This window comes from Panulirus ornatus, chromosome 8, assembly GCF_036320965.1.
Source record: "Panulirus ornatus isolate Po-2019 chromosome 8, ASM3632096v1, whole genome shotgun sequence".
Lineage (NCBI taxonomy): Eukaryota > Metazoa > Arthropoda > Malacostraca > Decapoda > Palinuridae > Panulirus > Panulirus ornatus.
In genome coordinates, this window is record NC_092231.1 from 27,394,168 (window position 1) to 27,419,804 (window position 25,637).

The 25,637-nt window shown below is 41.0% G+C and overlaps 1 protein-coding gene across 2 annotated transcripts in view; it reads right to left on the minus strand.

The window, feature by feature from the left end:
* The window catches only part of LOC139749878 (uncharacterized), a 206,869-nt gene that overhangs the window by 124,943 nt on the left and 56,289 nt on the right, over positions 1–25,637 (minus strand). For both annotated transcript variants that reach the window (XM_071664251.1, XM_071664250.1), the window contains exon 3: positions 351–518. In XM_071664251.1, coding sequence (XP_071520352.1) covers positions 351–518 — 168 coding nt within the window. The remainder of the gene's footprint in view (positions 1–350; positions 519–25,637) is intronic.

The following is a 25,637-nucleotide window of genomic DNA, read 5'->3' on the forward strand; positions in this document are numbered from 1 at the left end:
GTGGTACTTATCTGCTGTGAATTCATCTACATCACTGACTAAATTAGAAGGCTTGTTTAGAGAACTATATAAAAGGGAAGCAGGTGATGGGTTTACTTGAAAATACTGTTTATGGAAAAGCTATGTCCAAACCCTTCAAGAAAGCAAGCTCTCTTTAAGCAAATATACAAGATCATATCAAGAAGAAATACAAACCTTCAAAGTTAACATATAAAGTAAAGATCTGGAATACTGAAATTCTCAAAAGGATTATTAAAGAAACTATGCAAAAAGAAAATGTTACACAGAAGCTATCAATCATTAGTAGTGCACAGAACTATTAACATCAACACCCATGCAAACTAACTTACCTTCCCCGTAACATGAGGTTGGAGAGGATGAGATTAGGTCGGTCACGAGATCTAACACGGCAGGAACCACCAGCAGCACGCAGGCGAGAGTTAGGACCAAAGCCTAAATTTGTAACCAACACACCACCTGCACCCCCACCTACCAGTGTGCCTGGGCATGACCCTGATCTGGAGTACCCGGATGTCATCCCAGGGAGCGAGGCAAGCATAGGAATAGTTATTGGGCAACAGCATAGGTGAAGATATCATAACACTGCTCTGCTGGCTTTCTAATTTTCCAAGCACATTGTGGTAACTGATATACAGTCATGGAATATCATTATCATAATGAATTATGGTATTATCTTGGTTAGCAATTGAATAACTAAAGTTAAATGAGGTCTCATCATAACTGAAATTTAGTTGAACAAATAATATGAAGAGTTCAAATATTGTCTAATAATGATTTTTAGAAATCAATACCTAATATCTTTCAGTTACAATGATCAATATAGGTGTTGCTTATCAACTATCTGAGACCAAAACTAACCAAACAGCAGTGCATCAATCAGTGCCCAACAACGTACTCTTAAAGAAATCTCAGCACAACTAATGACAAATAACCAAGGCAAAAAAAAATAATGAAGTATGGCAAAAGAACTCAAAATACACTGATTGAAACCCAACCCAAATAAGAAGCAAAGAAGAACGTTCATGAAATATATCAAATATTTCCATGAAATGTGCTACAATACAGTGCTCTTTCATGATCTTAAAATCATGAGTGAAAGAATATAAGCACATCAAGTGAACATCACCTGGCATAGGTGTGTGTGTGTGTGTGTGTGTGTGTGTGTGTGTGTGTGTGTGTGTGTGTGTGTGTGTGTGTGTGTGTGCGTGCCCACATGTACGCATGAGTAAAGATATGGTACATATATACAAGGTCAAGAGAAAGGGGCAACACAAGAATAAAACTATCTCCCTGTAAACAAACAGAAATCACAATACACTCATCTCAACATTCAGAACATTTATTGTCTTTCTATACTTTCATTACTTGAAATGACAAGAAAGTAAATTATCACTGTCATGACTAAATGTCCAGTTTAGCGATAAAAGAACAATAGCTCTTTTCATGAAATCAAGACTGAGAAAAATGTTCAAACATTAACTTTTATACCATTTCCTATACTGTGGAAGAAGCTCACTAATTCATTATGTCTTTGGTCAAATCCCTGAGCATGAAACTGTACAGCAATTTTCATCTTTCAATACATATATTATAATCCTTAGATTATACTATGACAGTTCTCTTGGTCAATGAATTACAGTTTTTAAGTGAATTTGCATTATGCCAATCAATACAATGGTCACAATTTCTAACATGGTTAAACAAAGCATTTGATTCTTGTCCTGTTCTTATATCATATTTATGTTGCTGGAAAGAGGGGCAAGTATGAAGTCTGTTGGGGATGAGAGAGCTTGGGAAGTGAGTCAGTTGTTGTTCGCTGATGATACAGCGCTGGTGGCTGATTCATGTGAGAAACTGCAGAAGCTGGTGACTGAGTTTGGTAAAGTGTGTGGAAGAAGAAAGTTGAGAGTAAATGTGAATAAGAGCAAGGTTATTAGGTACAGTAGGGGTGAGGGTCAAGTCAATTGGGAGGTGAGTTTGAATGGAGAAAAACTGGAGGAAGTGAAGTGTTTTAGATATCTGGGAGTGGATCTGTCAGCGGATGGAACCATGGAAGCGGAAGTGGATCATAGGGTGGGGGAGGGGGCGAAAATTTTGGGAGCCTTGAAAAATGTGTGGAAGTCGAGAACACTATCTCGGAAAGCAAAAATGGGTATGTTTGAGGGAATAGTGGTTCCAACAATGTTGTATGGTTGCGAGGCGTGGGCTATGGATAGAGATGTGCGCAGGAGGATGGATGTGCTGGAAATGAGATGTTTGAGGACAATGTGTGGTGTGAGGTGGTTTGATCGAGTAAGTAACGTAAGGGTAAGAGAGATGTGTGGAAATAAAAAGAGCGTGGTTGAGAGAGCAGAAGAGGGTGTTTTGAAATGGTTTGGGCACATGGAGAGAATGAGTGAGGAGAGATTGACCAAGAGGATATATGTGTCGGAGGTGGAGGGAACGAGGAGAAGAGGGAGACCAAATTGGAGGTGGAAAGATGGAGTGAAAAAGATTTTGTGTGATCGGGGCCTGAACATGCAGGAGGGTGAAAGGAGGGCAAGAAATAGAGTGAATTGGAGTCATGTGGTATACAGGGGTTGACGTGCTGTCAGTGGATTGAAGCAAGGCATGTGAAGCGTCTGGGGTAAACCATGGAAAGCTGTGTAGGTATGTATATTTGCGTGTGTGGACGTGTGTATGTACATGTGTATGGGGGGGGGGCCATTTCTTTCGTCTGTTTCCTTGCGCTACCTCGCAAACGCGGGAGACGGCGACAAAGTATAAAAAAAAAAAAAAAAAAAAAAAAAAAAGTTTAACACTGAGATCCTTACCAGTCTGCCCAATATAAAACATATTAAAGATTTTCAAAGGTATTTTGTACAGAGCTCACAAAAATTTCTGGCAAATTTTTCATTAAAATAGTCTTAATAGTATTGAATTTGCTGAAGGCTACATTAAAGGATTTAAGCAACTTGAGGAGTAACATAAAATTATCGCTAAAAGGGAAAATTAGAAGGTTCTTGGTATCACGGGGAGGTATGGGGTTAATTCTATAAAATTACTTCTTTCTGAACTTAAGAGATTTGTTAATGAAAGATATGGGATACTTTCAATTGGATCCAAAAGAATATATCTTCTCAAACTCCTCATCAATAAATTCTGGACTGCATATAAATAATACCTTAAGGGACACTGACTGGAATGATGAGTGTTTCTCTGTCATGTTGAGCTGAGTAATAATGAACATTGATGGATTTTCTGTATATGCTCAACTTAAGCATGTTTCCAACACTATGGATCATGCAATCTAATAATGGTAACACAATTATTTTCCACTTCCACAATAAAAAATTTGATAGAAGGTATTAAATTGTTCCACAATAAATATGACAGAAGGTAGTAATTAATCAAGTAAAAGGAGATATGTTTGTAAATTTCTGTGTTGGCCAAACACAAAGAACATCATTTACATATGTAAACCAGACTGCCTTAAAGGGTAAGATATCCCTTTGTAATTATATTTCAAAGAATCCCATGTAGATTCCTTAATACTGGTGAAAAAGGGTTACCCATCGCCATACCAAATTTCTGAGCATAATATTCTCCATTAAACTGAAATACACAGTCTTTATACTTAGTTCTATTAATTCAAGAAACATAGAATTTGAAACAGGCTAATCCAGATTAGCCAAGGCATCAACTAGATATTCTATGAGGTCATCAACCAGAACTTTTGTGAACAAGGATTACATATCAAAACTTACCAGTTTGAAATCAAAATCAGCCTAAATATTATTAAGCTTGTTAACTAAATCTACACATTTCTTTCACATCAGAATCTGATATATTACCAACTAGTTGGCTTAATAAAGAAACTAATCATTTTAATAACTCATAAGTGATTGAGCCTACTCAACTCTCCATGGGTCTTGCTGGATGATTTGGCTAATGTTTTGATAAGTCAATACATATATGGTAATGAAGTGTATAATGATGAAAATTTTTGATGAGAATCATTACATTTCAACAACAACTTCAGTTGTTTATCAAAGTGAGAATTGACAGCAACTACAGAATTTCTACTTACTTTAAAATATGTTGTATCATCATACAGAAGATCATTCATCTTTGAAAAATAATCAACAATGTCCATAATCACAAATGTTTTAGCCTAATCTGCTTCAGTTATATGTAGTTCACTATCTTTCTTCATACTGTAAATACAGGTAAACCACCGATTTTCCAACAATCTTGGTTCAAAAGCCTTGCTGGATTAACCATTTTGCCGGACCAACTGTGGTCACGTAAATAATTCAACACACCTCTAACCCACTAATTTTACAACTCCCATGAGTCTAAAGTATACCATGGACTGCTAGAAATTTAAATCAAACGAATATTATTCATGGAAATTCCATGACACTTCTTGAATCTTTGAACCCATCCTTCACTATAGTCATGCTCATGTTGTAATCTAAATTCTTTATGGAACAACTTAGCATGGTCCATTATCATGCTCCCTGAAAACTCCACTCCAATGCTGTTGAAACCATTCCATCATCACTTCACTGTGCTCAGTACTCTTACCATCTTTCATAGTTTATCTAATCGTCATTTGCTTCTTGGAATTGCTTCTTTATATCATAAACAGATGATGAACTAATCCTATAGATGTCACACAGCATACACACCAAAACACCACTGTCCATTTTTTCAACAGTTATACTTTATCTTCAATCGATATGGACTGGTGTTTATGTCTGATACCACAAATGACACTCTCATATGTCTTAGAAGCCATAGCTAGGGTTAAATTTAAGCAAAATAAGCTAAGAATCTCACAGAATTGTGGTATCACCACCAACAAGTGCAGTGTAAAGAATGTAAATAAGCATGCCCTACACACAACACCATCTGTGGCCGCCCAGTAAACTAGTCTGGTGGCCACAGTAATTTCAAGTTCTCTCACATAATTTTGTCCGGACTAAAGGAGGTGCTGAACCATCAGTTGCCGCAGAAATTCGGTGGTGTATCTGTAACACTGATGAAACTGTTTGGGCAATTTCAAAAAGCTGGTTTTGACAAACGTCAGCATACATTAAATCTTTACACGTGTTCTTTTGAATGTCTATTTCCTAGTGCTACCTTGCTTAAGCAGGAAACGGCCTAGGTGTTTAAAGGGAGCTGTGGTTTCGGTGCATTACACATGACAGCTAGAGATTGAGTATGAGTGAAAGTGGCCTTTTTTTGTCTGTTCCCGGTGCTATCTCGCTGTGTGTGTGTGTGTGTGGGGGGGGGGGGTTATTTCCTGTGTGGTGGGGTAAGGACAGGAATGGATGAAGGCAGCAAATATGAATATATACACGTATATATATATATGCATGTGGAGCGGGGGGCTGGAAATCCTCCCCTCTCGTTTTTTTTTTTTTTTTTTTCAATTTTCCAAAAGAAGGAACAGAGAATTGGGCCAGGTGAGGGTATTCCCTCAAAGGCCCAGTCCTCTGTTCTTAACGCTACCTCGCTAATGCGGGAAATGGCGAATAGTTTGAAAGAAAGAAAAAAGAATATATGCATGTGTATGCATATGTATACAATGATATGTATATATACGTATATATGCGTGTATGGGCATTTATGTATATACATGTGTATATGAGCGGTTGAGCCTTTCTTCATCTTTTTCCTTGAGCTACCATGCTGAGGCAGGAAACATCAGTTAAGAATAATAAAAATAGAAATAGGGGAGAAAGAATACTTTCCACGCATTTCCCGCGTGTCGCAGAAGGCCACTAAAGGGGACGGAAGTGAGGGGCTAGAAACCCTCCCCTCCTTGTACTTTAACTTTCTAAAAGGGGAAACAGAAGAAGGAGTCACGCGGGGAGTGCTCATCCTCCTCGAAGGCCTAGATTGGGGTCTCTAAATGTGTGTGGATGTAACCAAGATGAGAAAAAAGGATAGGTATTATGTTTGAGGAAAGGAACCTGGATGTTTTGGCCTTCAGTGAAACAAAGCTCAAGGGTAAAAGGGAAGAGTGGTTTGGGAATGTTTTGGGAGTAAAATCAGGGGTTGGTGAGAAGACAAGAACAAAGGAAGGAGTAGCACTACCCCAGAAACAGGAGTTGTGGGAGTATGTGATGGAGTGTAAGAAAGTAAACTCTAGATTGATATGGGTAAAACTGAAAGTGGATGGAGAGAGGTGGGTGATTATGGTTCCTATGCAACTGGGCATAAGAAGAAAAATCATGAGGCAAGTGTTTTGGGAGCAGTTGAGTGAGTGTGTTAGCAGTTTTGATGCACGAGACCAGGTTACAGTGAGGGTGATTTGAATGCAAAGGTAAATAATGTGGCATTTGAGGCAATAAGTGGTATACATGGGGTGTTCAGTGCTGTAAATGGAAATGGTGAGGAGCTTTTAGATTTGTGTGCTGAAAAAGGACTGGTGATGGGGAATACCTGGTTTCAAAGGAGAGATATATATAAGTATACATATGTAAGTGGGAGAGATAGCCAGAAAGTGTTACTGGATTACTTGTTTATTGATAGGTGCATAAAAGAGAGACTTTTGGATGATAATGTGCAGAGAGGGGTAACCGGAGGGATGTCTGATCATTATATTGTTAGTGAAAGAGAAGAGAGAGGCATTTGGACAATTTTTGTAGGAAAATAGTGCAAATGACTGGGAGATGTATAAAAGAAAGAGGCAAGAGGTCAAGAGAAAGGTGCATGGAGTGAAAAAGAGGGCAAATGAGAGTTGGGGTGAGAGTTTCATAAAATTTTAGGGAGAATAAAAAGATGTTTTGGAAGGAGGTAATGGGGTGAAGAGAGTGGTTAGAGTAAGTGAGCTTGGGAAGAAGACTTTGAGTGAGGAAGTACCAGGAGAGACTGAATGCAGAATGGAAAAAGGTGAGAGTAAAGAATGAGAGAGGAGTGGGAGAGGAATGGGATGTATTTAGGGAAGCAATGATGGCGTGCGCAAAAAATGCTTGTGGCATGAGAAACGTGGGAGGTGGGCAGATTAGAAAGGGTAGTGAGTGGTGGGATGAAGTAAGATTGTTAGTGAAAGAGAAGAGAGAGGCATTTGGACAATTTTTGTAGGAAAATAGTGCAAATGACTGGGAGATGTATAAAAGAAAGAGGCAAGAGGTCAAGAGAAAGGTGCATGGAGTGAAAAAGAGGGCAAATGAGAGTTGGGGTGAGAGTTTCATAAAATTTTAGGGAGAATAAAAAGATGTTTTGGAAGGAGGTAAAAATAGTGTGAAGACAAGAGAACAAAAGGGAACATCGGTGAAGGGGGCTAATGGGAAGGTAATAACAAATGGTGGTGTGAGAAGGAGATGGAGTAAGTATTTTGAAGGTTTGTTGAATGTGTTAGACGATACAGTGGCAGATATAAGGTGTTTAGGTCGAGGTGTTATGCAAAGTGATAGGATCAGGAGGAATGGTTTGGCAAACAGAAATGAGGTAGTGAAAGCTCTGTGGAAGATGAAAGCCAGCTAGAAGCAGTGAAGAATTTTTATCGAGGATGTAAGGCATGTGTACGAGTAGGAAGAGAGGAAAGTGATTGACTCCCAGTGAATGTCGGTTTACGGCATTTAGGGAGGTGAATGCAAGAGTTTTGGAGAGAGGGTCAAGTAATGCAGTCTGCTTGGAATGAGAGGGCTTGGGAAGCGAGTCAGTTGTTGTTCGCTGATGATACAGTGCTAGTGGCTGATTCAGGTCAGAAACTGCAGAAGCTGGTGACTGAGTTTGGTAAAGTGTGTGAAAGAAGAAAGCTGACAGTAAATGTGAATAAGAGCACGGTTATTAGGTTCAGTTGGGTTGAGGGAGAAGTCAACTGGGAGGTATGTTAGAATGGAGAAAAACTGGAGGAAGTGAAGTGTTTTAGATATCTGGGAGTGGATTTCACAGCAGATGGAATCATGGAAGCAGAAGTGAGTCACAGGGTGGGGGAGGGGGCAAAGGTTCTGGGAGCATGTGAGGTGTGAGGTGGTTTGATCAAGTAAGTAATGAAAGGGTGAGAGAGATGTGTGGTAATAAAAATAGTGTGGTTGAGAGAGCAGAAGAGTGTTTGAGGACAATATGTGGTGTGAGGTGGTTTGATCAAGTAAGTAATGAGAGGGTGAGAGAGATGTGTGGTAATAAAAAGAGAGTGGTTGAGAGAGCAGAAGAGGGTGCATTAAAATGGTTTGGTCACATGGAGAGGATGAGTGAGCAAATATTGACAAAGAGGATATATGTGTCAGAGGTAAAGGGAATGAGAAGTGACCAAACCATTTTAATACACCCTCTTCTGCTCTCTCAACCACACTCTTTTTATTAACCACACTCTTTTTATTACCACACATCTCTCTCACCCTTTCATTACTTACTTGATCAAACCACCTCACACCACATATTGTCCTCAAACATTTCATTTCCCACTTATGCACCCTCCTCTGCACAACCCTATATAGCTATAGTCCATGCCTCACAACCATATAACATTGTTGGAAGCACTATTCCCTCAAACATGCCCATTTTTGCTCTCCGAGATAACGTTCTCGCCTTACACACATTCCTCAACACTCCCAGAACCTTTGCCCCTTCCCCTACCCTGTGATTCACTTCCGCTGCCATGCTTCCATCCACTGCTAAATCCACTTCCAGATATCTAAACCACTTCACTTCCTCTAGTTTTTCTCAACTCAAACTTACCTCCCAATTAATTTGTCCTTCCATCCTACTGAACCTAATAACCTTGCTCTTATTCATATTTACTCTCAGCTTTTGTCTCTCACACACTTTACCAAACATAGGAACCAACTTCTGCAGTTCCTCACCTGAATCAGCCACCAGCGCTATATCATCAGCGAACAACAACTGACTCACTTCCCAAGCCCTCTCATCCACTACAGACTGCATACTTGTCATACTTGCCCCTCTCTCTAAAACTCTTGCATTCACCTCCATAACAACCCCATCCATAAACAAATTAAACAACCTTGGAGACATCACGCACCCCTGCCGCAAACCGACATTCACTGGGAACCAATCACTTTACTATCTCCTACTCATACACATGCCTTCCATCCTTGGTAAAAACTTTTCACTGCTTCTGGCAACTTACCTCCCACACCACATACTCTTCATACCTTCCACAAAGCATGTCTATCAACCCTGTCATATGCCTTCTCCAGATCCATAAATGCTACAAACAAATCCACCTGTTTATCTAAGTATTTCTCACATACATTATTCAAAGCAACCACTTGATCCACACATCCTCTACCACTTCTGAAACCACACTGCTCTTTCCCAGTCTGATGCTCTGTACATGCCTTCACCCTATCAATCAATAACCTCCCATATAATTTCCCAGGAATACTCAAACTTATACCTCTGTAATTTGAGCACTCACCTTTATCCCCTTCGCCTTTGTGCAATGGCACTATGCAAGCATTCTGCCAATTCTCAGGTACTTCACCATGAACCATACATACAATGAATATCATCACCAACCAGTCAACAACACAGTCACCCCTTTTTTTAATAAATTCCACTGCAATACCTTCCAAACCCACTGCCTTGCTGGCTTTCATCTTCTGCAAAGCTTTCACTACCTCTTCTCTGTTTACCAAACCATTCTCCCAGAACCTCTCACTTCACACACCACCTCGACCAAAACATCCTATATTTGCCACTCTATCATCTAACACTATTCAACAAGACTTCAAAATACTTACTCCATCTCCTTCTCACTTTACCACTAGTTGTTATTACCTCCCCATTAGCCCCCTTCACCGATGTTTCCATTTGTTCTCTTGTCTTACACACTTTATTTCGCTCCTTCCAAAACATCTTTTATTCTCCCTAAAATCTAATGATACTCTCTCACCCCAACTCTCATTTGCCCTATTTTTCACCTCTTGCACCTTTCTCTTGACCTCCTGCCTCTTTCTTTTATACATCTTCAAGTCGTCTGGACTATTTCCCTATGCATGATGTCTCCATGGTTGTTTAATTTGTTTATGGATGGGGTTGTTAGGGAGGTGAATGCAAGAGTTTTGGAGAGAGGGGTAAGTATGCAGTCTGTTGCTGATGAGAGGGCTTGGGAAGTGAGTCAGTTGTTGTTCGCTGATGATACAGCGCTGGTGGCTTATTTGGGTGAGAAACTGCAGAAGCTGGTGACTGAGTTTCGTAAAGTGTGTGGAAGAAGAAAGTTGAAAGTAAATGTGAATAAGAGGAAGGTTATCAGGTACAGTAGGGTTGAGGGACAAGTCGACTGGGAGGTAAGTTTGGAGAAAAACTGGAGGAAGTAAAGTGTTTTAGATATCTCTGAGTGGATTTGGCAGCATATGAAACCATGGAAGCAAAAGTGAGTCACAGGGGTAGGGGAGGGGGCAAAAGTTCTGGGAGCGTTGAAGAATGTGTGGAAGGCAAGAAAATTATCTTGGAAAGCAAAAATGGGTATGTTTCAATGGATGGTGGTTCCAACAATGCCGTATGGATGCAAGGTGTGGGCTATGGATAGGGTTGTGCAGGGTGGGTGGATGTGTTGGAAAAGAGATGTATGAGGACAATATGTGGTGTGAGGTGGTTTGACTGAGGAAGTAATGAAAGGGTAAGAGAGATGCGTGGTAATAAAAAGAGTGTGGCTGAGTGAGCAGAAGAGGGTGTATTGAAATGATTTGGTCACATGGAGAGAATGAGTGAGGAAGAAACGAGAAGCGGGAGACCAAACTGGAGGTGGAAGGATGGAGTGAAAAAGATTTTGAGTGACCAGGGCCTAAACATGCAGGAGGGTGAAAGGCATGCAAGGAATAGAGTGAATTTGAACGATGTGGTATACTGGGGTCGAAGTTCTGTCAATGTATTGAACCAGGGCATGTGAAGTGTCTGGAGTAAACCATGGAAAGTTTTGTGGGGCCTGGATGTGGAAAAGGAGCTGTGGTTTCAGTGCATTATACATGACAGCTAGAGACTGAGTGTGAATGAAAGCGGCCTTTGTTGTCTTTTCCAGGCACTACCTCGGGTGCATGCTGGGGGAGGTTGGTATCATTTCATGTGTGGTGGGGTGGTGACGGGAAAGAAAAGAGGCAGCAAGTATGAATCATGTACATGTGTATATATGTATATGTCTGTGTATGTATATATATGTATATATCTGTGTATGTATATATATGTATACATTGAAATGTATAGGTATGTATCTGAGCATGTTTGGACATGTATGTATATACATGTGTATGTGGGTGGGTTGGACCATTCTTTCATCTCTTTCCTTGTGCTCCCTCACTAACAGGAGACAGCGACAAAGTATGACAATAAAAGAAAAAAAATATTAATTTTTCATTTTACTTTGTCGCTGTCTCCCGTGTTAGCGAGGTAGCACAAGGAAACAGATAAAAGAATGGCCCAACCCACCCACATACACATGTACATACATACACGTCCACACACGCAAATATACATACCTATATATCTATCTATTTATTTATCTATTTTGCTTTGTCGCTGTCTCCCGCGTTTGCGAGGTAGCGCAAGGAAACAGACGAAAGAAATGTCCCAACCCATCCCCATACACATGTATATACATCCACACATGCAAATATACATACCTATACATCGCAATGTACACATATATATACACACACAGACATATATATATATACACATGTACATAATTCATAGTCTGCCTTTATCTATTCCCATCGCCACCTCGCCACATATGGAATAACATCCCCCTTCCCCATCATGTGTGCGAGGTAGCGCTAGGAAAAGACAACAAAGGCCACATTTATTCACACTCAGTCTCTAGCTGTCATGTAATAATGCCCGAAACCACAGCTCCCTTTCCACATCCAGGCCCCACAGAACTTTCCATGGTTTACCCCAGACGCTTCACATGCTGATTCAATCCACTGGGTCATGGGTAGCCTGACCCCACACGACCATTAACTAGTGAATGGAGTGAGGGTGTGCACAACTAGTGATGCTCAAGATGTCTTATGCTTAACTGGAATCCCACCTCGGAGATACAACATGAGTTGATTCATGGATGGTGGCTGTACAGTAGCTTCTTTGCTCAATCTGCCAGGTTCATTTAAATTATGACATGACACTAATTGCATCAATGGCAGGCTGTCGATACAAAATGGCAGCAGCATCATAGGGAATTCAAAACGTTTATTTATGCCACTGTTTAAAATTCTCTGGAGCACTCTGGTATCTCAATACAGTCAGTAATCTTTTCATTACACTGTTTGCCGGCTCCTTCAGCTTCCAGGAATTTATGCAGGCGAGAGATGGTGGTAACCTATTGCCTCTTCAACATGACATCTGTCATCTCACTACATCTAATATCAGCTGAGGCCAGCGTTCTTCTCAGTGTGTGCTTCCCCTCATCTAGTGTCAATCCCTTCATAAGCAGGTTGGTGAGTGTTGCACTCCTGTATGGAAGAAAGACAGCTGGCTCCATTGTATAGTGAGTTGCGGGACATACATGTCTCACACTTAACTTTGTTCAAAATCAACTGGTGGGTATTTGGATTTGTGGGAACTGAGATGTTCCAACCGATTGTTCTAGGTACTCTGACATCATTGGAAGGTCTTTGTCCTAAGAGGCACCAAAAATTCGTCCGTGAGCAGTGGTTTGGCACTGGTGCTACAAAGATATTTCAATGAGCATCATTGTCTGTATACAGTTACTGGTCTAAGCTAAAAATCACTGATTTATGAATAAATAAGAAAGTAATACTCATCCATCACAAAAATACAGTAATCACAATAATCAATATTGCTTGACGATTATCTGAATTAGTGAAAGCCATGACGTGCTCTTTACAAAGTAGTCTGTGTTAAATTCTGGTTGTTGGAAATAATAAAAAAGCAGAAAACTTTGCAGCTGCATGCACTATGCACGCATGCTTACTGACTTGCCAAACTTTTTTATATTATTGTGAGCCAGCATGCTTCTGGTTTCAAGGTTGCAAGGACCACTTAACACTACTGCTAGAGGAGTAATGCTTCAGTAACTTCAAGTTGAACTGATGCTCATCTACCACTCTGAAACACAATGAGCTAAAAAGAAGTTTTCAAAAAAGCATGTCTGCGATATGAAAATCAAATAACAAACCAGGGTGACAATTGATAATTTCCAGCAGTGCAGCCCTATTGTAAAGGAGAAAACCTTGTTAGACAATTTTGGAAAAACCACCACACCTTGAAAGCCACAGATAATATTAAGGCAGCCTGGGATGAAGTAAATAACAATTCCATGAATGGAGTTTGGAAGAAGCTATGGGTAGATTACAACAACCTCGAGAGCTTTGAAACAGCACCACCGATTGCGAATGACCTCATCAAGCTAACCAACAAAGCAGGACTGGGTGATGTGATGTGGATGATGTGGAGGAGTTACTGCAGTCTCATAATGACAGTCTCACCACAGTATTCTTCAATGACGGCATCACTAAGATTATGAGAAATATGGACCAGTTTGCTGAGAAAGACCCAGACTGGGAGTGCAGCTGTAAGGTAAAGAGAGGTGTTCTTGACATGATTTCCTGCTTAAGGAAATTCAAGAATAGGCAATTAACCTGAGATGCCTCCTTCACGAAACAGCCAAAATTCAAGGAACCACAGCCTGGCCCCTTACCCCAGGGGTTGCCTTTCCTGTCATATGTTGTCTTCCACCACTGTTGTAATGTGTTACAGCTTTAGTGCTTTGTTGGTGAGCATCCATGACTACAACTGATGGTTTAATGTGTTACATATTTTCATATTTAGCATAGGTCATATCGCATGACATAAAATCTTTTATTGTTAAATGAAGCCCAAGCGCATGGTGGCAGGTATGGTGGTGGGTTGAACGTCAGCTGCTGGGGAGCACTTGGCAATACACCTAGTGTGCTAATACTCCCTTCCGCCCAACATCTCCAACCCCCCATTCCACTTTCTCACTCTACATTTTGTAATATCATGTAAAGCAATGCTCATTTATAATTACCCTCAATTTTGTTGGCAGACATCAGCTGTTCGAGAGCATCTGGAATTACTAAATGTTGCTAAAGAAACTGACAGATGCATCACCACCTCACCACTCACCATAATCTTACTCACCACTACCACCACCTAATGACCAACACCTCTATTATCACCATCTAATCATACTTTCTGTGATGCAGATATGGCAATATCATAGCTAATGATATCAGGAGGTTCTACTACTGCAGAAGAGAGCTCAATGACTATAAAAAGTTGGAATTCAGTACCTCAAGGGGATACTCTAGTTTTCTAGAGTATCCAAATCATACCCTGCTTTTTTGTGGTGACCTCTTTAGTAGATACTTAATGGTAGAACCGAAGGGGGAGTTGTTTCTCAAATCCATTAGACCAGTAGTTTTCAAAACAGACAAACATTTAAGGTGTCCTGAAATTTTAGTTTTGTAAACAGTCAGAAAGCCCTGCTTCCTCTGGGAAAAACTGCACTGAATTACCCTCTGCAAGTGGCCTGTCAAGGTTAAGGCACCAATAGCTAAGAAGTGGCACCAGGGTCCACCAGTTATGCCAAGGAGTAAGAGGGATGAGCGATTGACAGTGATGGCTCTGAATGCTAATGGGATGACTGGTGAGAGTAAAAGGATGAGCTTGTGCAAAAATGTTAAAAGTTATAGTTTGGATATGTTAAGGATTGGAGAAACCCATATCCTTGGGTAGGGTGTATGAAATGAAAATGGAATGATTCATGCAAGGTGTGGGAAGGCATGGAAGGAGGAATGTTATGCAAGGTGTGGGAAGGCATGGAAGGAGGAGTGTTATGCAAGGTGTGGGAAGGCATGGAAGGAGTGATATGAACAGGAATGAATGAAAATTATCAGGAAAGAGATAAAGAAGAATCTGCAATTGTGCTATCAGCAGGTGCATGGAAGGGTGTTACAGAGCATGGATGTGATAGATCAAGAATAGTGTTGATGAAAGGAAAAATTAGAATTGTAAAGTGTGCATGGGTCTGTGTAAATGGGCCTGAGAATATGCAGCCTGTGTGTGGTAAGGACAAAATGATGATTTCTGGAAAATTTTTCAGTGACTGCATAAATGGTTTTTTGAAGGAGAGAAAGGTGGCTGTATTGGACGATATGAATGTGAAGGTGGGATGTGATGAAACTGACGAGATAATTGGTAAATGGGGAAAGCATGGAGTGAATAAGAATAGAAGTTATCTTGAGGATGCCTGTGATGAGAAGGATTTATTCCTTTCAAACATCCTTTTTCAACACACAATGATCCACAAATATAAGTGGATGAGATATGATGGAAGAGAAGAACAAATGGGTTTCACTGACTACATTTACACACACCATAATATATTTACAACCTTTTGCAACTCCTCTTCACTTTCAGCAAACAACACATTATCATCCACAAGCAGGTTTGCCACGAGCCACCAAATCTCACCATCACATTCCATCTTTGCACCCCTTTTCCCTTGTTTTGCTTTCATCTCTCTTATAACTTCACCCTTGTATTTGAATTTCTAAAAAGGGAAACAGATGAAGGAGTCAAGCAGCGAGTGCTCATCCTCCTCGAATGCTCAGATTGGGATGCCTGAATGTGTGTGGATGTAAATAAGATGAGAAGGAAGGAGAGATAGGTAGTATATTTGAGGAAAGAAACCCAGATGTCTTGGCTCTAAGTGAAACAAGCTCAAGGGTATGGGGGAAGAGTGGTCTGGGAATGTCTTGGGAGTATATACAGGGGCTGGTGAGAGGACAAGAGCAAAGGAAGAAGTAGCACTACTCCTGAAGCAGGAGTTATGGGAGTATGTGATAGAATGTGAAAAAGTAAATTCTAGATTAATGATGGTAATGAAAAAAGTAAATTCTAGATTAATGATGGTAAAAGTGAAAGTAGATGGAGAGAAATGGGTGATTATTGGTGCCTATGCACCTGGTCATTAGAAGAAAGATCAAGTGAGGCAAGTGTTTTGGGAGGAGCAGGAGTGAGTGTGTTGGCAGCTTTGATGCCTGAGAGTGGGTTATATGATCGGTGATATAAATGCAAAGGTGAGTAATGTGGCAGTTGAGGGTATAATTGGTGTACATGGGGTTTTCAGTGTTATAAATGGAAATGGTGAAGAGCTTGTGGATTTGTGTGCTGGTGATTGGGAATACCTGATTTAAAAGGAGAGATATACATAGGTATACATATATGAGGAGAGGTGGTCAAAGGGCATTATTGGATAATGTGTTAATTGATAGGCAAGTAAAGAGACTTCTGGGTATCAAAGCGCTAAGCAGGGCAGCAGGGATGTCTGATAACTATCTTGTGCAGTTGAAGGTGAATATTTGTAGAGGTTCCAGAAAAAAAAAAAAGAATGTTGGGGAGAAGAGAGTGGTGAGAGTAAGTGAGCTTGGAAAGGAGACTTGTGTGAGGAAGTACCAAGAGAGATTGAGTGTAGAATGGCAAAAGGTGAGAGTAAATGACGTGAGGGGAGTGGGTGAGGAATGGGATGTATCTAGGGAAGCAGTGATGGCTTGTGCAAAAGATGCATATGGCATGAGAAAGGTGGGAGGCGGGCAGATCAGAAAGGGGAGTGAGTGGTGGGATGAAGAAGTAAGATTGTCAGTGAAAGAGAAAACAGGCATTTGGATGATACTTCCAGGGAAGTAGTGCAAATGACTCGGAGATGTATAAAAGAAAGAGGCAAGGAGTCAAGAGAAAAGTGTAAGAGGAGAAAAAGAGGGCAAATGAGAGTTGAGGTGAGAGAGCATCATTAAATCTTAGGGAAAATAAAAAGATGTGGAAGAAGTTAAATAACGTGTGTAAGACATGAGAACAAAGGGGAGCTTCGGTAAAGGGGGCAAGTGGGGAGATAAGTAGTGATGAAGTGAAAAGGAGATGGAGTGAGTATTTTGAAGGTTTGATGAATAAGTTTGATGATAGAGAGGTATATATAGGGTGTTTTGGTCGGGGTGGTATGCGAATGGTTCGGTGAACACAGAAGAGGCACTGAAAGCTTTGTGGAAGATGAAAGCCAGCAAGGCTGTGGGTTTGGATGGTATTGCAGTGGCATTTATCAAAAAAGGGGGTGACTGTGTTGTTGATTGGTTGGTAAGGATAATCAACCATCCTCGATAAAAACTTTTCACTTCTTCTAACAACTTGCCTCCCACACCATATATTCTTAATACCTTCCACAGAGTATCTCTGTCAACTCTATCATATGCCTTCTCCAGATCCATAAATGCTACATACAAATCCATTTGCTTTTCTAAGTACTTCTCACATACATTCTTCAAAGCAAACACCTGATCCACACATCCTCTACCACTTCTGAAACCACACTGCTCTTCCCCAATCTCATGCTCTGTACATGCCTTCACCCTCTCAATCAATACCCTCCCATGTAATTTTCCAGGAGTACTCAACAAACTTATACCTCTGTAATTTGAGCACTCAACTTTGTCCCCTTTGCCTTTGTACAATGGCACTATGCAAGCATTCCACCAATCCTCAGGCACCTCACCATGAATCATACACACATTAAATAACCTTACCAATCAGTCAGCTATACAGTTACCACCTTTCTTTAATAAATTCCACTGCAATACCATCCAAACCTGCTGCCTTGCCAGCTTTCTTCTTCCACAAAGCTTTTATTACCTCTTCTCTGTTTACCAAATCATTTCCCCTAACCCTCTCACTTTGCACACCACCTCGACCAAAACACCCTATATCTGCCACTCTATCATCAAACACATTCAACAAACCTTCAAAATGCTCACTCCAACTCCTTCTCACATCACCACTACTTGTTATCACCTCCCCATTAGCCCCCCTTCACTGACGTTCCCATTTGTTCCCTTGTCTTACACACTTTATTTACCTCCTTCCAAAACATCTTTTTATTCTCCCTAAAATTTGATGATACTCTCTCACCCCAACTCTCATTTGCCCTCTTTTTCACCTCTTGCACCTTTGTCTTGACCTCCTGTCTCTTTCTTTTATACATCTCCCACTCATTTGCATTATTTCCCTGCAAAAATCGTCCAAATGCCTCTCTCTTCTCTTTCACTAATAATCTTACTTCTTCATCCCACCACTCACTTCCCTTTCCTTTCTGCCCACCTCCCACGCTTCTCATGCCACAAGCATCTTCTGCGCAAGCCATCAGTGCTTCCCTAAATACATCCCATTCCTCCCCCACTCCCCTTACCTCCTTTGTTCTCACCTTTTTCCATTCTGTACTCAGTCTCTCCTGGTACTTCCTCACACAAGTCTCCTTCCCAAGCTCACTTACTCTCACCACTCTCTTCACCACAACATTGTCTCTTCCTTTCTGAAAACCTCTAAAAATCTTCACCTTCGCCTCCACAAGATAATGATCAGACATCTCTCCAGTTGCACCTCTCAGCACACTAACATCCAAAAGTCTTTCTTTCGCGTGCCTATCAATTAACACGTAATCCAATAACGCTCTCTGGCCATCTCTCCTACTTACATACATATATTTATGTATATCTCTCTTTTTAAACCAGGTATTCCCAATCAACAGTCCTTTTTCAGCACATAAATCTACAAGCTCTTCACCATTTCCATTTACAACACTGAACACCTTATGTATACCAATTATTCCCTCAACTGCCACATTACTCATCTTTGCATAAAAATCACCCATCACTATAACCCGGTCTTGTGCATCAAAACCACTAACACACTCATTCAGCTGCCCCCAAAACACTTCCCTCTCATGATCTTTCTTCTCATACCCAGGTGCATATGCACCAATAATCACCCATCTATCTCCATCAACTTTCAGTTTTACCTATATCAATCTAGAGGTTACTTTCTTACACTCTATCACATACTCCCACCACTCCTGTTTCAGGAGTAGAGCTACTCCTTCCCTTGCTCTTGTCCTCTCATTAACCCTGACTTTACTCCCAAGACATTCCCAAATCACTCTTCCCCTTTACGCTTGAGCTTCGTTTCACTCAAGAGCCAAAACATCCAGGTTCCTTTCCTCAAACATACTACCTATATCTCCTTTTTTCACATCTTGGTTACATCCACACACATTTAGACACCCCAATCTCAGCCTTCGAGGAGGATGAGCACTCCCCGCGTGACTCCTTCTTCTGTTTCCCATTTCAGAAAGTTAAAATACAAGGAGGGGAGGATTTCTGGCCCCCTGCTCCCGTCCCCTTTAGTCGCCTTCTACAACACGTGAGGAATGCGTGGGAAGTATTCTTTCTCCCCTATCCCAGGGATAAATATATAAATATATCCCCAGGATATATATATATATATATATATATATATATATATATATATATATATATATATATATATATATATATATATATATATATATATATCCCTGGGGATAGGGGAGAAAGAATACTTCCCACGTATTCCCTGCGTGTCGTAGAAGGCGACTAAAAGGGGAGGGAGCGGGGGGCTGGAAATCCTCCCCTCTCGTTTTTTTTTTAATTTTCCAAAAGAAGGAACAGAGAATTGGGCCAGGTGAGGGTATTCCCTCAAGGCCCAGTCCTCTGTTCTCAACGCTACCTCGCTAATGCGGGAAATGGCGAATAGTTTGAAAGAAAAAGAAAAGATGTATATATGTATATATATATATATGTATATATATATATATGTACAGAGCATCAGATTGGGGAAGAGCAGTGTGGTTTCAGAAGTGGTAGAGGATGTGTGGATCAGGTGTTTGCTTTGAAGAATGTATGTGAGAAATACTTAGAAAAGCAAATGGATTTGTATGTAGCATTTATGGATCTGGAGAAGGCACATGATAGAGTTGATAGAGATGCTCTGTGGAAGGTATTAAGAATATATGGTGTGGGAGGAAAGTTGTTAGAAGCAGTGAAAAGTTTTTATCGAGGATGTAAGGCATGTGTATGTGTAGGAAGAGAGGAAAGTGATTGGTTCTCAGTGAATGTAGGTTTGCGGCAGGGGTGTGTGATGTCTCCATGGTTGTTTAATTTGTTTATGGATGGGGTTGTTAGGGAGGTAAATGCAAGAGTTTTGGAAAGAGGGGCAAGTATGAAGTCTGTTGGGGATGAGAGAGCTTGGGAAGTGAGTCAGTTGTTGTTCGCTGATGACACAGCGCTGGTGGCTGATTCATGTGAGAAACTGCAAAAGCTGGTGACTGAGTTTGGTAAAGTGTGTGGAAGAAGAAAGTTAAGAGTAAATGTGAATAAGAGCAAGGTTATTAGGTACAGTAGGGTTGAGGGTCAAGTCAATTGGGAGGTGAGTTTGAATGGAGAAAAACTGGAGGAAGTGAAATGTTTTAGATATCTAGGAGTGGATCTGGCAGCGGATGGAACCATGGAAGCGGAAGTGGATCATAGGGTGGGGGAGGGGGCGAAAATTCTGGGGGCCTTGAAGAATGTGTGGAAGTCGAGAACATTATCTCGGAAAGCAAAAATGGGTATGTTTGAAGGAATAGTGGTTCCAACAATGTTGTATGGTTGCGAGGCGTGGGCTATGGATAGAGTTGTGCGCAGGAGGATGGATGTGCTGGAAATGAGATGTTTGAGGACAATGTGTGGTGTGAGGTGGTTTGATCGAGTGAGTAACGTAAGGGTAAGAGAGATGTGTGGAAATAAAAAGAGCGTGGTTGAGAGAGCAGAAGAGGGTGTTTTGAAGTGGTTTGGGCACATGGAGAGGATGAGTGAATAAAGATTGACCAAGAGGATATATGTGTCGGAGGTGGAGGGAACAAGAAGAGGGAGACCAAATTGGAGGTGGAAAGATGGAGTGAAAAAGATTTTGTGTGATCGGGGCCTGAACATGCAGGAGGGTGAAAGGAGGGCAAGGAATAGAGTGAATTGGAGCGATGTGGTATACCGGGGCTGACGTGCTGTCAGTGGATTGAATCAAGGCATGTGAAGCGTCTGGGGTAAACCATGGAAAGCTGTGTAGGTATGTATATTTGCGTGTGTGGACGTATGTATATACATGTGTATGGGGGGGGGTTGGGCCATTTCTTTCGTCTGTTTCCTTGCGCTACCTTGCAAACGCGGGAGACAGCGACAAAGTATAAAAAAAAAAATATATATATATATATCTTTTTTCTTTCAAACTATTCGCCATTTCCCGCATCAGCGAGGTAGCGTTAAGAACAGAGGACTGGGCCTTTGAGGGAATACCCTCACCTGGCCCAATTCTCTGTTCCTTCTTTTGGAAAATTAAAAAAAAAAAAACGAGAGGGGAGGATTTCCAGCCCCCCGCTCCCTCCCCTTTTAGTCGCCTTCTACGACACGCAGGGAATACGTGGGAAGTATTCTTTCTCCCCTATCCCCAGGGATATATATATATATATATTTCTTTTCTTTTAAACTATTCGCCATTTCCCACATTAGCGCGGTAGCGTTAAGAACAGAGGACTGGGCTTTTTATACATACATATATATATATATATATATATATATATATATATATATATATATATATATATATATATATACATATATATATATATATATATATATATATATATATATATATATATATATATATATATATATATATATATATATTTTTTTTTTCTTCATACTATCCGCCATTTCCCGCAACAGCGAGGTAGAGTTAAGAACAGAGGACTGGGCCTTTGAGGAAATATCCTCACCTGGCCCTCTTCTCTGTTCCTTCTTTTGGAAAATAAAAAAAAGAAAACAAAAAACGAGAGGGGAGGATTTCCAGCCCCCCGCTCCCTTCCCTTTTAGTCGCCTTCTACGACACGCAGGGAATACGTGGGAAGTATTCTTTCTCCCCTATCCCCAGGGATAATATATATATATATATATATATATATATATATATATATATATATATATATATATATATATATATATATATATTTTTTTTTTTTTATACTTTGTCGCTGTCTCCCGCGTTTGCGAGGTAGCGCAAGGAAACAGACGAAAGAAATGGCCCAACCCCCCCCATACACATGTATATACATACGTCCACACACGCAAATATACATACCTACACAGCTTTCCATGGTTTACCCCAGACGCTTCACATGCCTTGATTCAATCCACTGACAGCACGTCAACCCCGGTATACCACATCGCTCCAATTCACTCTATTCCTTGCCCTCCTTTCACCCTCCTGCATGTTCAGGCCCCGATCACACAAAATCTTTTTCACTCCATCTTTCCACCTCCAATTTGGTCTCCCTCTTCTCCTCGTTCCCTCCACCTCCGACACATATATCCTCTTGGTCAATCTTTCCTCACTCATTCTCTCCATGTGCCCAAACCACTTCAAAACACCCTCTTCTGCTCTCTCAACCACGCTCTTTTTATTTCCACACATCTCTCTTACCCTTACGTTACTCACTCGATCAAACCACCTCACACCACACATTGTCCTCAAACATCTCATTTCCAGCACATCCATCCTCCTGCGCACAACTCTATCCATAGCCCACGCCTCGCAACCATACAACATTGTTGGAACCACTATTCCTTCAAACATACCCATTTTTGCTTTCCGAGATAATGTTCTCGACTTCCACACATTCTTCAAGGCCCCCAGAATTTTCGCCCCCTCCCCCACCCTATGATCCACTTCCGCTTCCATGGTTCCATCCGCTGCCAGATCCACTCCCAGATATCTAAAACACTTCACTTCCTCCAGTTTTTCTCCATTCAAACTCACCTCCCAATTGACTTGACCCTCAACCCTACTGTACCTAATAACCTTGCTCTTATTCACATTTACTCTTAACTTTCTTCTTCCACACACTTTACCAAACTCAGTCACCAGCTTCTGCAGTTTCTCACATGAATCAGCCACCAGTGCTGTATCATCAGCGAACAACAACTGACTCACTTCCCAAGCTCTCTCATCCCCAACAGACTTCATACTTGCCCCTCTTTCGAAAACTCTTGCATTTACCTCCCTAACAACCCCATCCATAAACAAATTAAACAACCATGGAGACATCACACACCCCTGCCGCAAACCTACATTCACTGAGAACCAATCACTTTCCTCTCTTCCTACACGTACACATGCCTTACATCCTCGATAAAAACTTTTCACTGCTTCTAACAACTTTCCTCCCACACCATATATTCTTAATACCTTCCACAGAGCATCTCTATCAACTCTATCATATGCCTTCTCCAGATCCATAAATGCTACATACAAATCCATTTGCTTTTCTAAGTATTTCTCACATACATTCTTCAAAGCAAACACCTGATCCACACATCCTCTACCACTTCTGAAACCACACTGCTCTTCCCCAATCTGATGCTCTGTACATGCCTTCACCCTCTCAATCAATACCCTCCCATATAATTTACCAGGAATACTCAACAAACTTATACCACTAAATTTGAGCACTCACTCTTATCCCCTTTGCCTTTGTACAATGGCACTATGCACGCATTCCGCCAATCCTCAGGCACCTCACCATGAGTCATATATACATTAAATAACCTTACCAACCAGTCAACAATACAGTCACCCCCTTTTTTAATAAATTCCACTGCAATACCATCCAAACCTGCTGCCTTGCCGGCTTTCATCTTCCGCAAAGCTTTCACTACCTCTTCTCTGTTTACCAAATCATTTTCCCTAACCCTCTCACTTTGCACACCACCTCGACCAAAACACCCTATATCTGCCACTCTATCATCAAACACATTCAACAAACCTTCAAAATACTCACTCCATCTTCTCACATCACCACTACTTGTTATCACCTCCCCATTTGCGCCCTTCACTGAAGTTCCCATTTGCTCCCTTGTCTTATGCACTTTATTTACCTCCTTCCAGAACATCTTATATATATATATATAAATATATATATATATATATATATATATATATATATATATATATATATATATATTATCCCTGGGGATAGGGGAGAAAGAATACTTCCCACGTATTCCCTGCGTGTCGTAGAAGGCGACTAAAAGGGGAGGGAGCGGGTGGCTGGAAATCCTCCCCTCTCGTTTTTTTTTTTTTTTTTATTTTCCAAAAGAAGGAACAGAGAAGGGGGCCAGGTGAGGATTTTCCCTCTAAGGCCCAGTCCTCTGTTCTTAACGCTACCTCGCAAACGCGGGAAATGGCGAATAGTATGAAAAAAAAAAGAAAAAAAAAAAATATATATATATATATATATATATATACAGAGAAGGGATAGGGGAGAAGGAATACTTCCCACGTATTCCCTACGTGTCGTAGAAGGCGAATAAAAGGGGAGGGAGCAGGCGGCTGGAAATCCTCCCCTCTCGTTCTTTTTTAATTTTCCAAAAGAAGGAACACAGAATTGGGCCAGGTGAGGGTATTCCCTCAAAGGCCCAGTCCTCTGTTCTTAACGCTACCTCGCTAATGCGGGAAATGGCGAATAGTTTGAAAGAAAGAAAGATATACAGAGAAGGGGGCCAGGTGAGGATATTTCCTCAAAGGCCCAGTCCTCTGTTCTTAACGTTACCTCGCTAACGCGGGAAATGGCGAATAGTTTGAAAAAAAAAATTGGATGGTATTGCAGTGGAATTTATTAAAAAAGGGGGTGACGGTATTATTGACTGGTTGGTAAGGTTATTTAATGAATGTATGACTCATGGTGAGGTGCCTGAGGATTGGCAGAATGCGTGCACAGTACCACTGTACAAAGGCAAAGGGGATAAGAGTGAGTGCTCAAATTTCAGAGGTATAAGTTTGTTGAGTATTCCTGGTAAATTATATGGGAGGGTATTGATTGAGAGGGTGAAGGAATGTACAGAGCATCAGATTGGGGAAGAGCAGTGTGGTTTCAGAAGTGGTAGAGGATGTGTGGATCAGGTGTTTGCTTTGAAGAATGTATGTTAGAAATACTTAGAAAAGCAAATGGATTTGTATGTAGCATTTATGGATCTGGAGAAGGCATATGATAGAGTTGATAGAGATGCTCTGTGGAAGGTATTAACAATATATGGTGTGGGAGGCAAGTTGTTAGAAGCAGTGAAAAGTTTTTATCGAGGATGTAAGGCATGTGTACGTGTAGGAAGAGAGGAAAGTGATTGGTTCTCAGTGAATGTAGGTTTGCGGCAGGGGTGTGTGATGTCTCCATGGTTGTTTAATTTGTTTATGGATGGGGTTGTTAGGGAGGTGAATGCAAGAGTTTTAGAAAGAGGGGCAAGTATGAAGTCTGTTGGGGATGAGAGAGCTTGGGAAGTGAGTCAGTTGTTGTTCGCTGATGATACAGCGCTGGTGGCTGATTCATGTGAGAAACTGCAGAAGCTGGTGACTGAGTTTGGTAAAGTGTGTGAAAGAAGAAAGTTAAGAGTAAATGTGAATAAGAGCAAGGTTATTAGGTACAGTAGGGTTGAGGGTCAAGTCAATTGGGAGGTAAGTTTGAATGGAGAAAAACTGGAGGAAGTAAAGTGTTTTAGATATCTGGGAGTGGATCTGGCAGCGGATGGAACCATGGAAGCGGAAGTGGATCATAGGGTGGGGGAGGGGGCGAAAATCCTGGGAGCCTTGAAGAATGTGTGGAAGTCGAGAACATTATCTCGGAAAGCAAAAATGGGTATGTTTGAAGGAATAGTGGTTCCAACAATGTTGTATAGTTGCGAGGCGTGGGCTATGGATAGAGTTGTGCGCAGGAGGGTGGATGTGCTGGA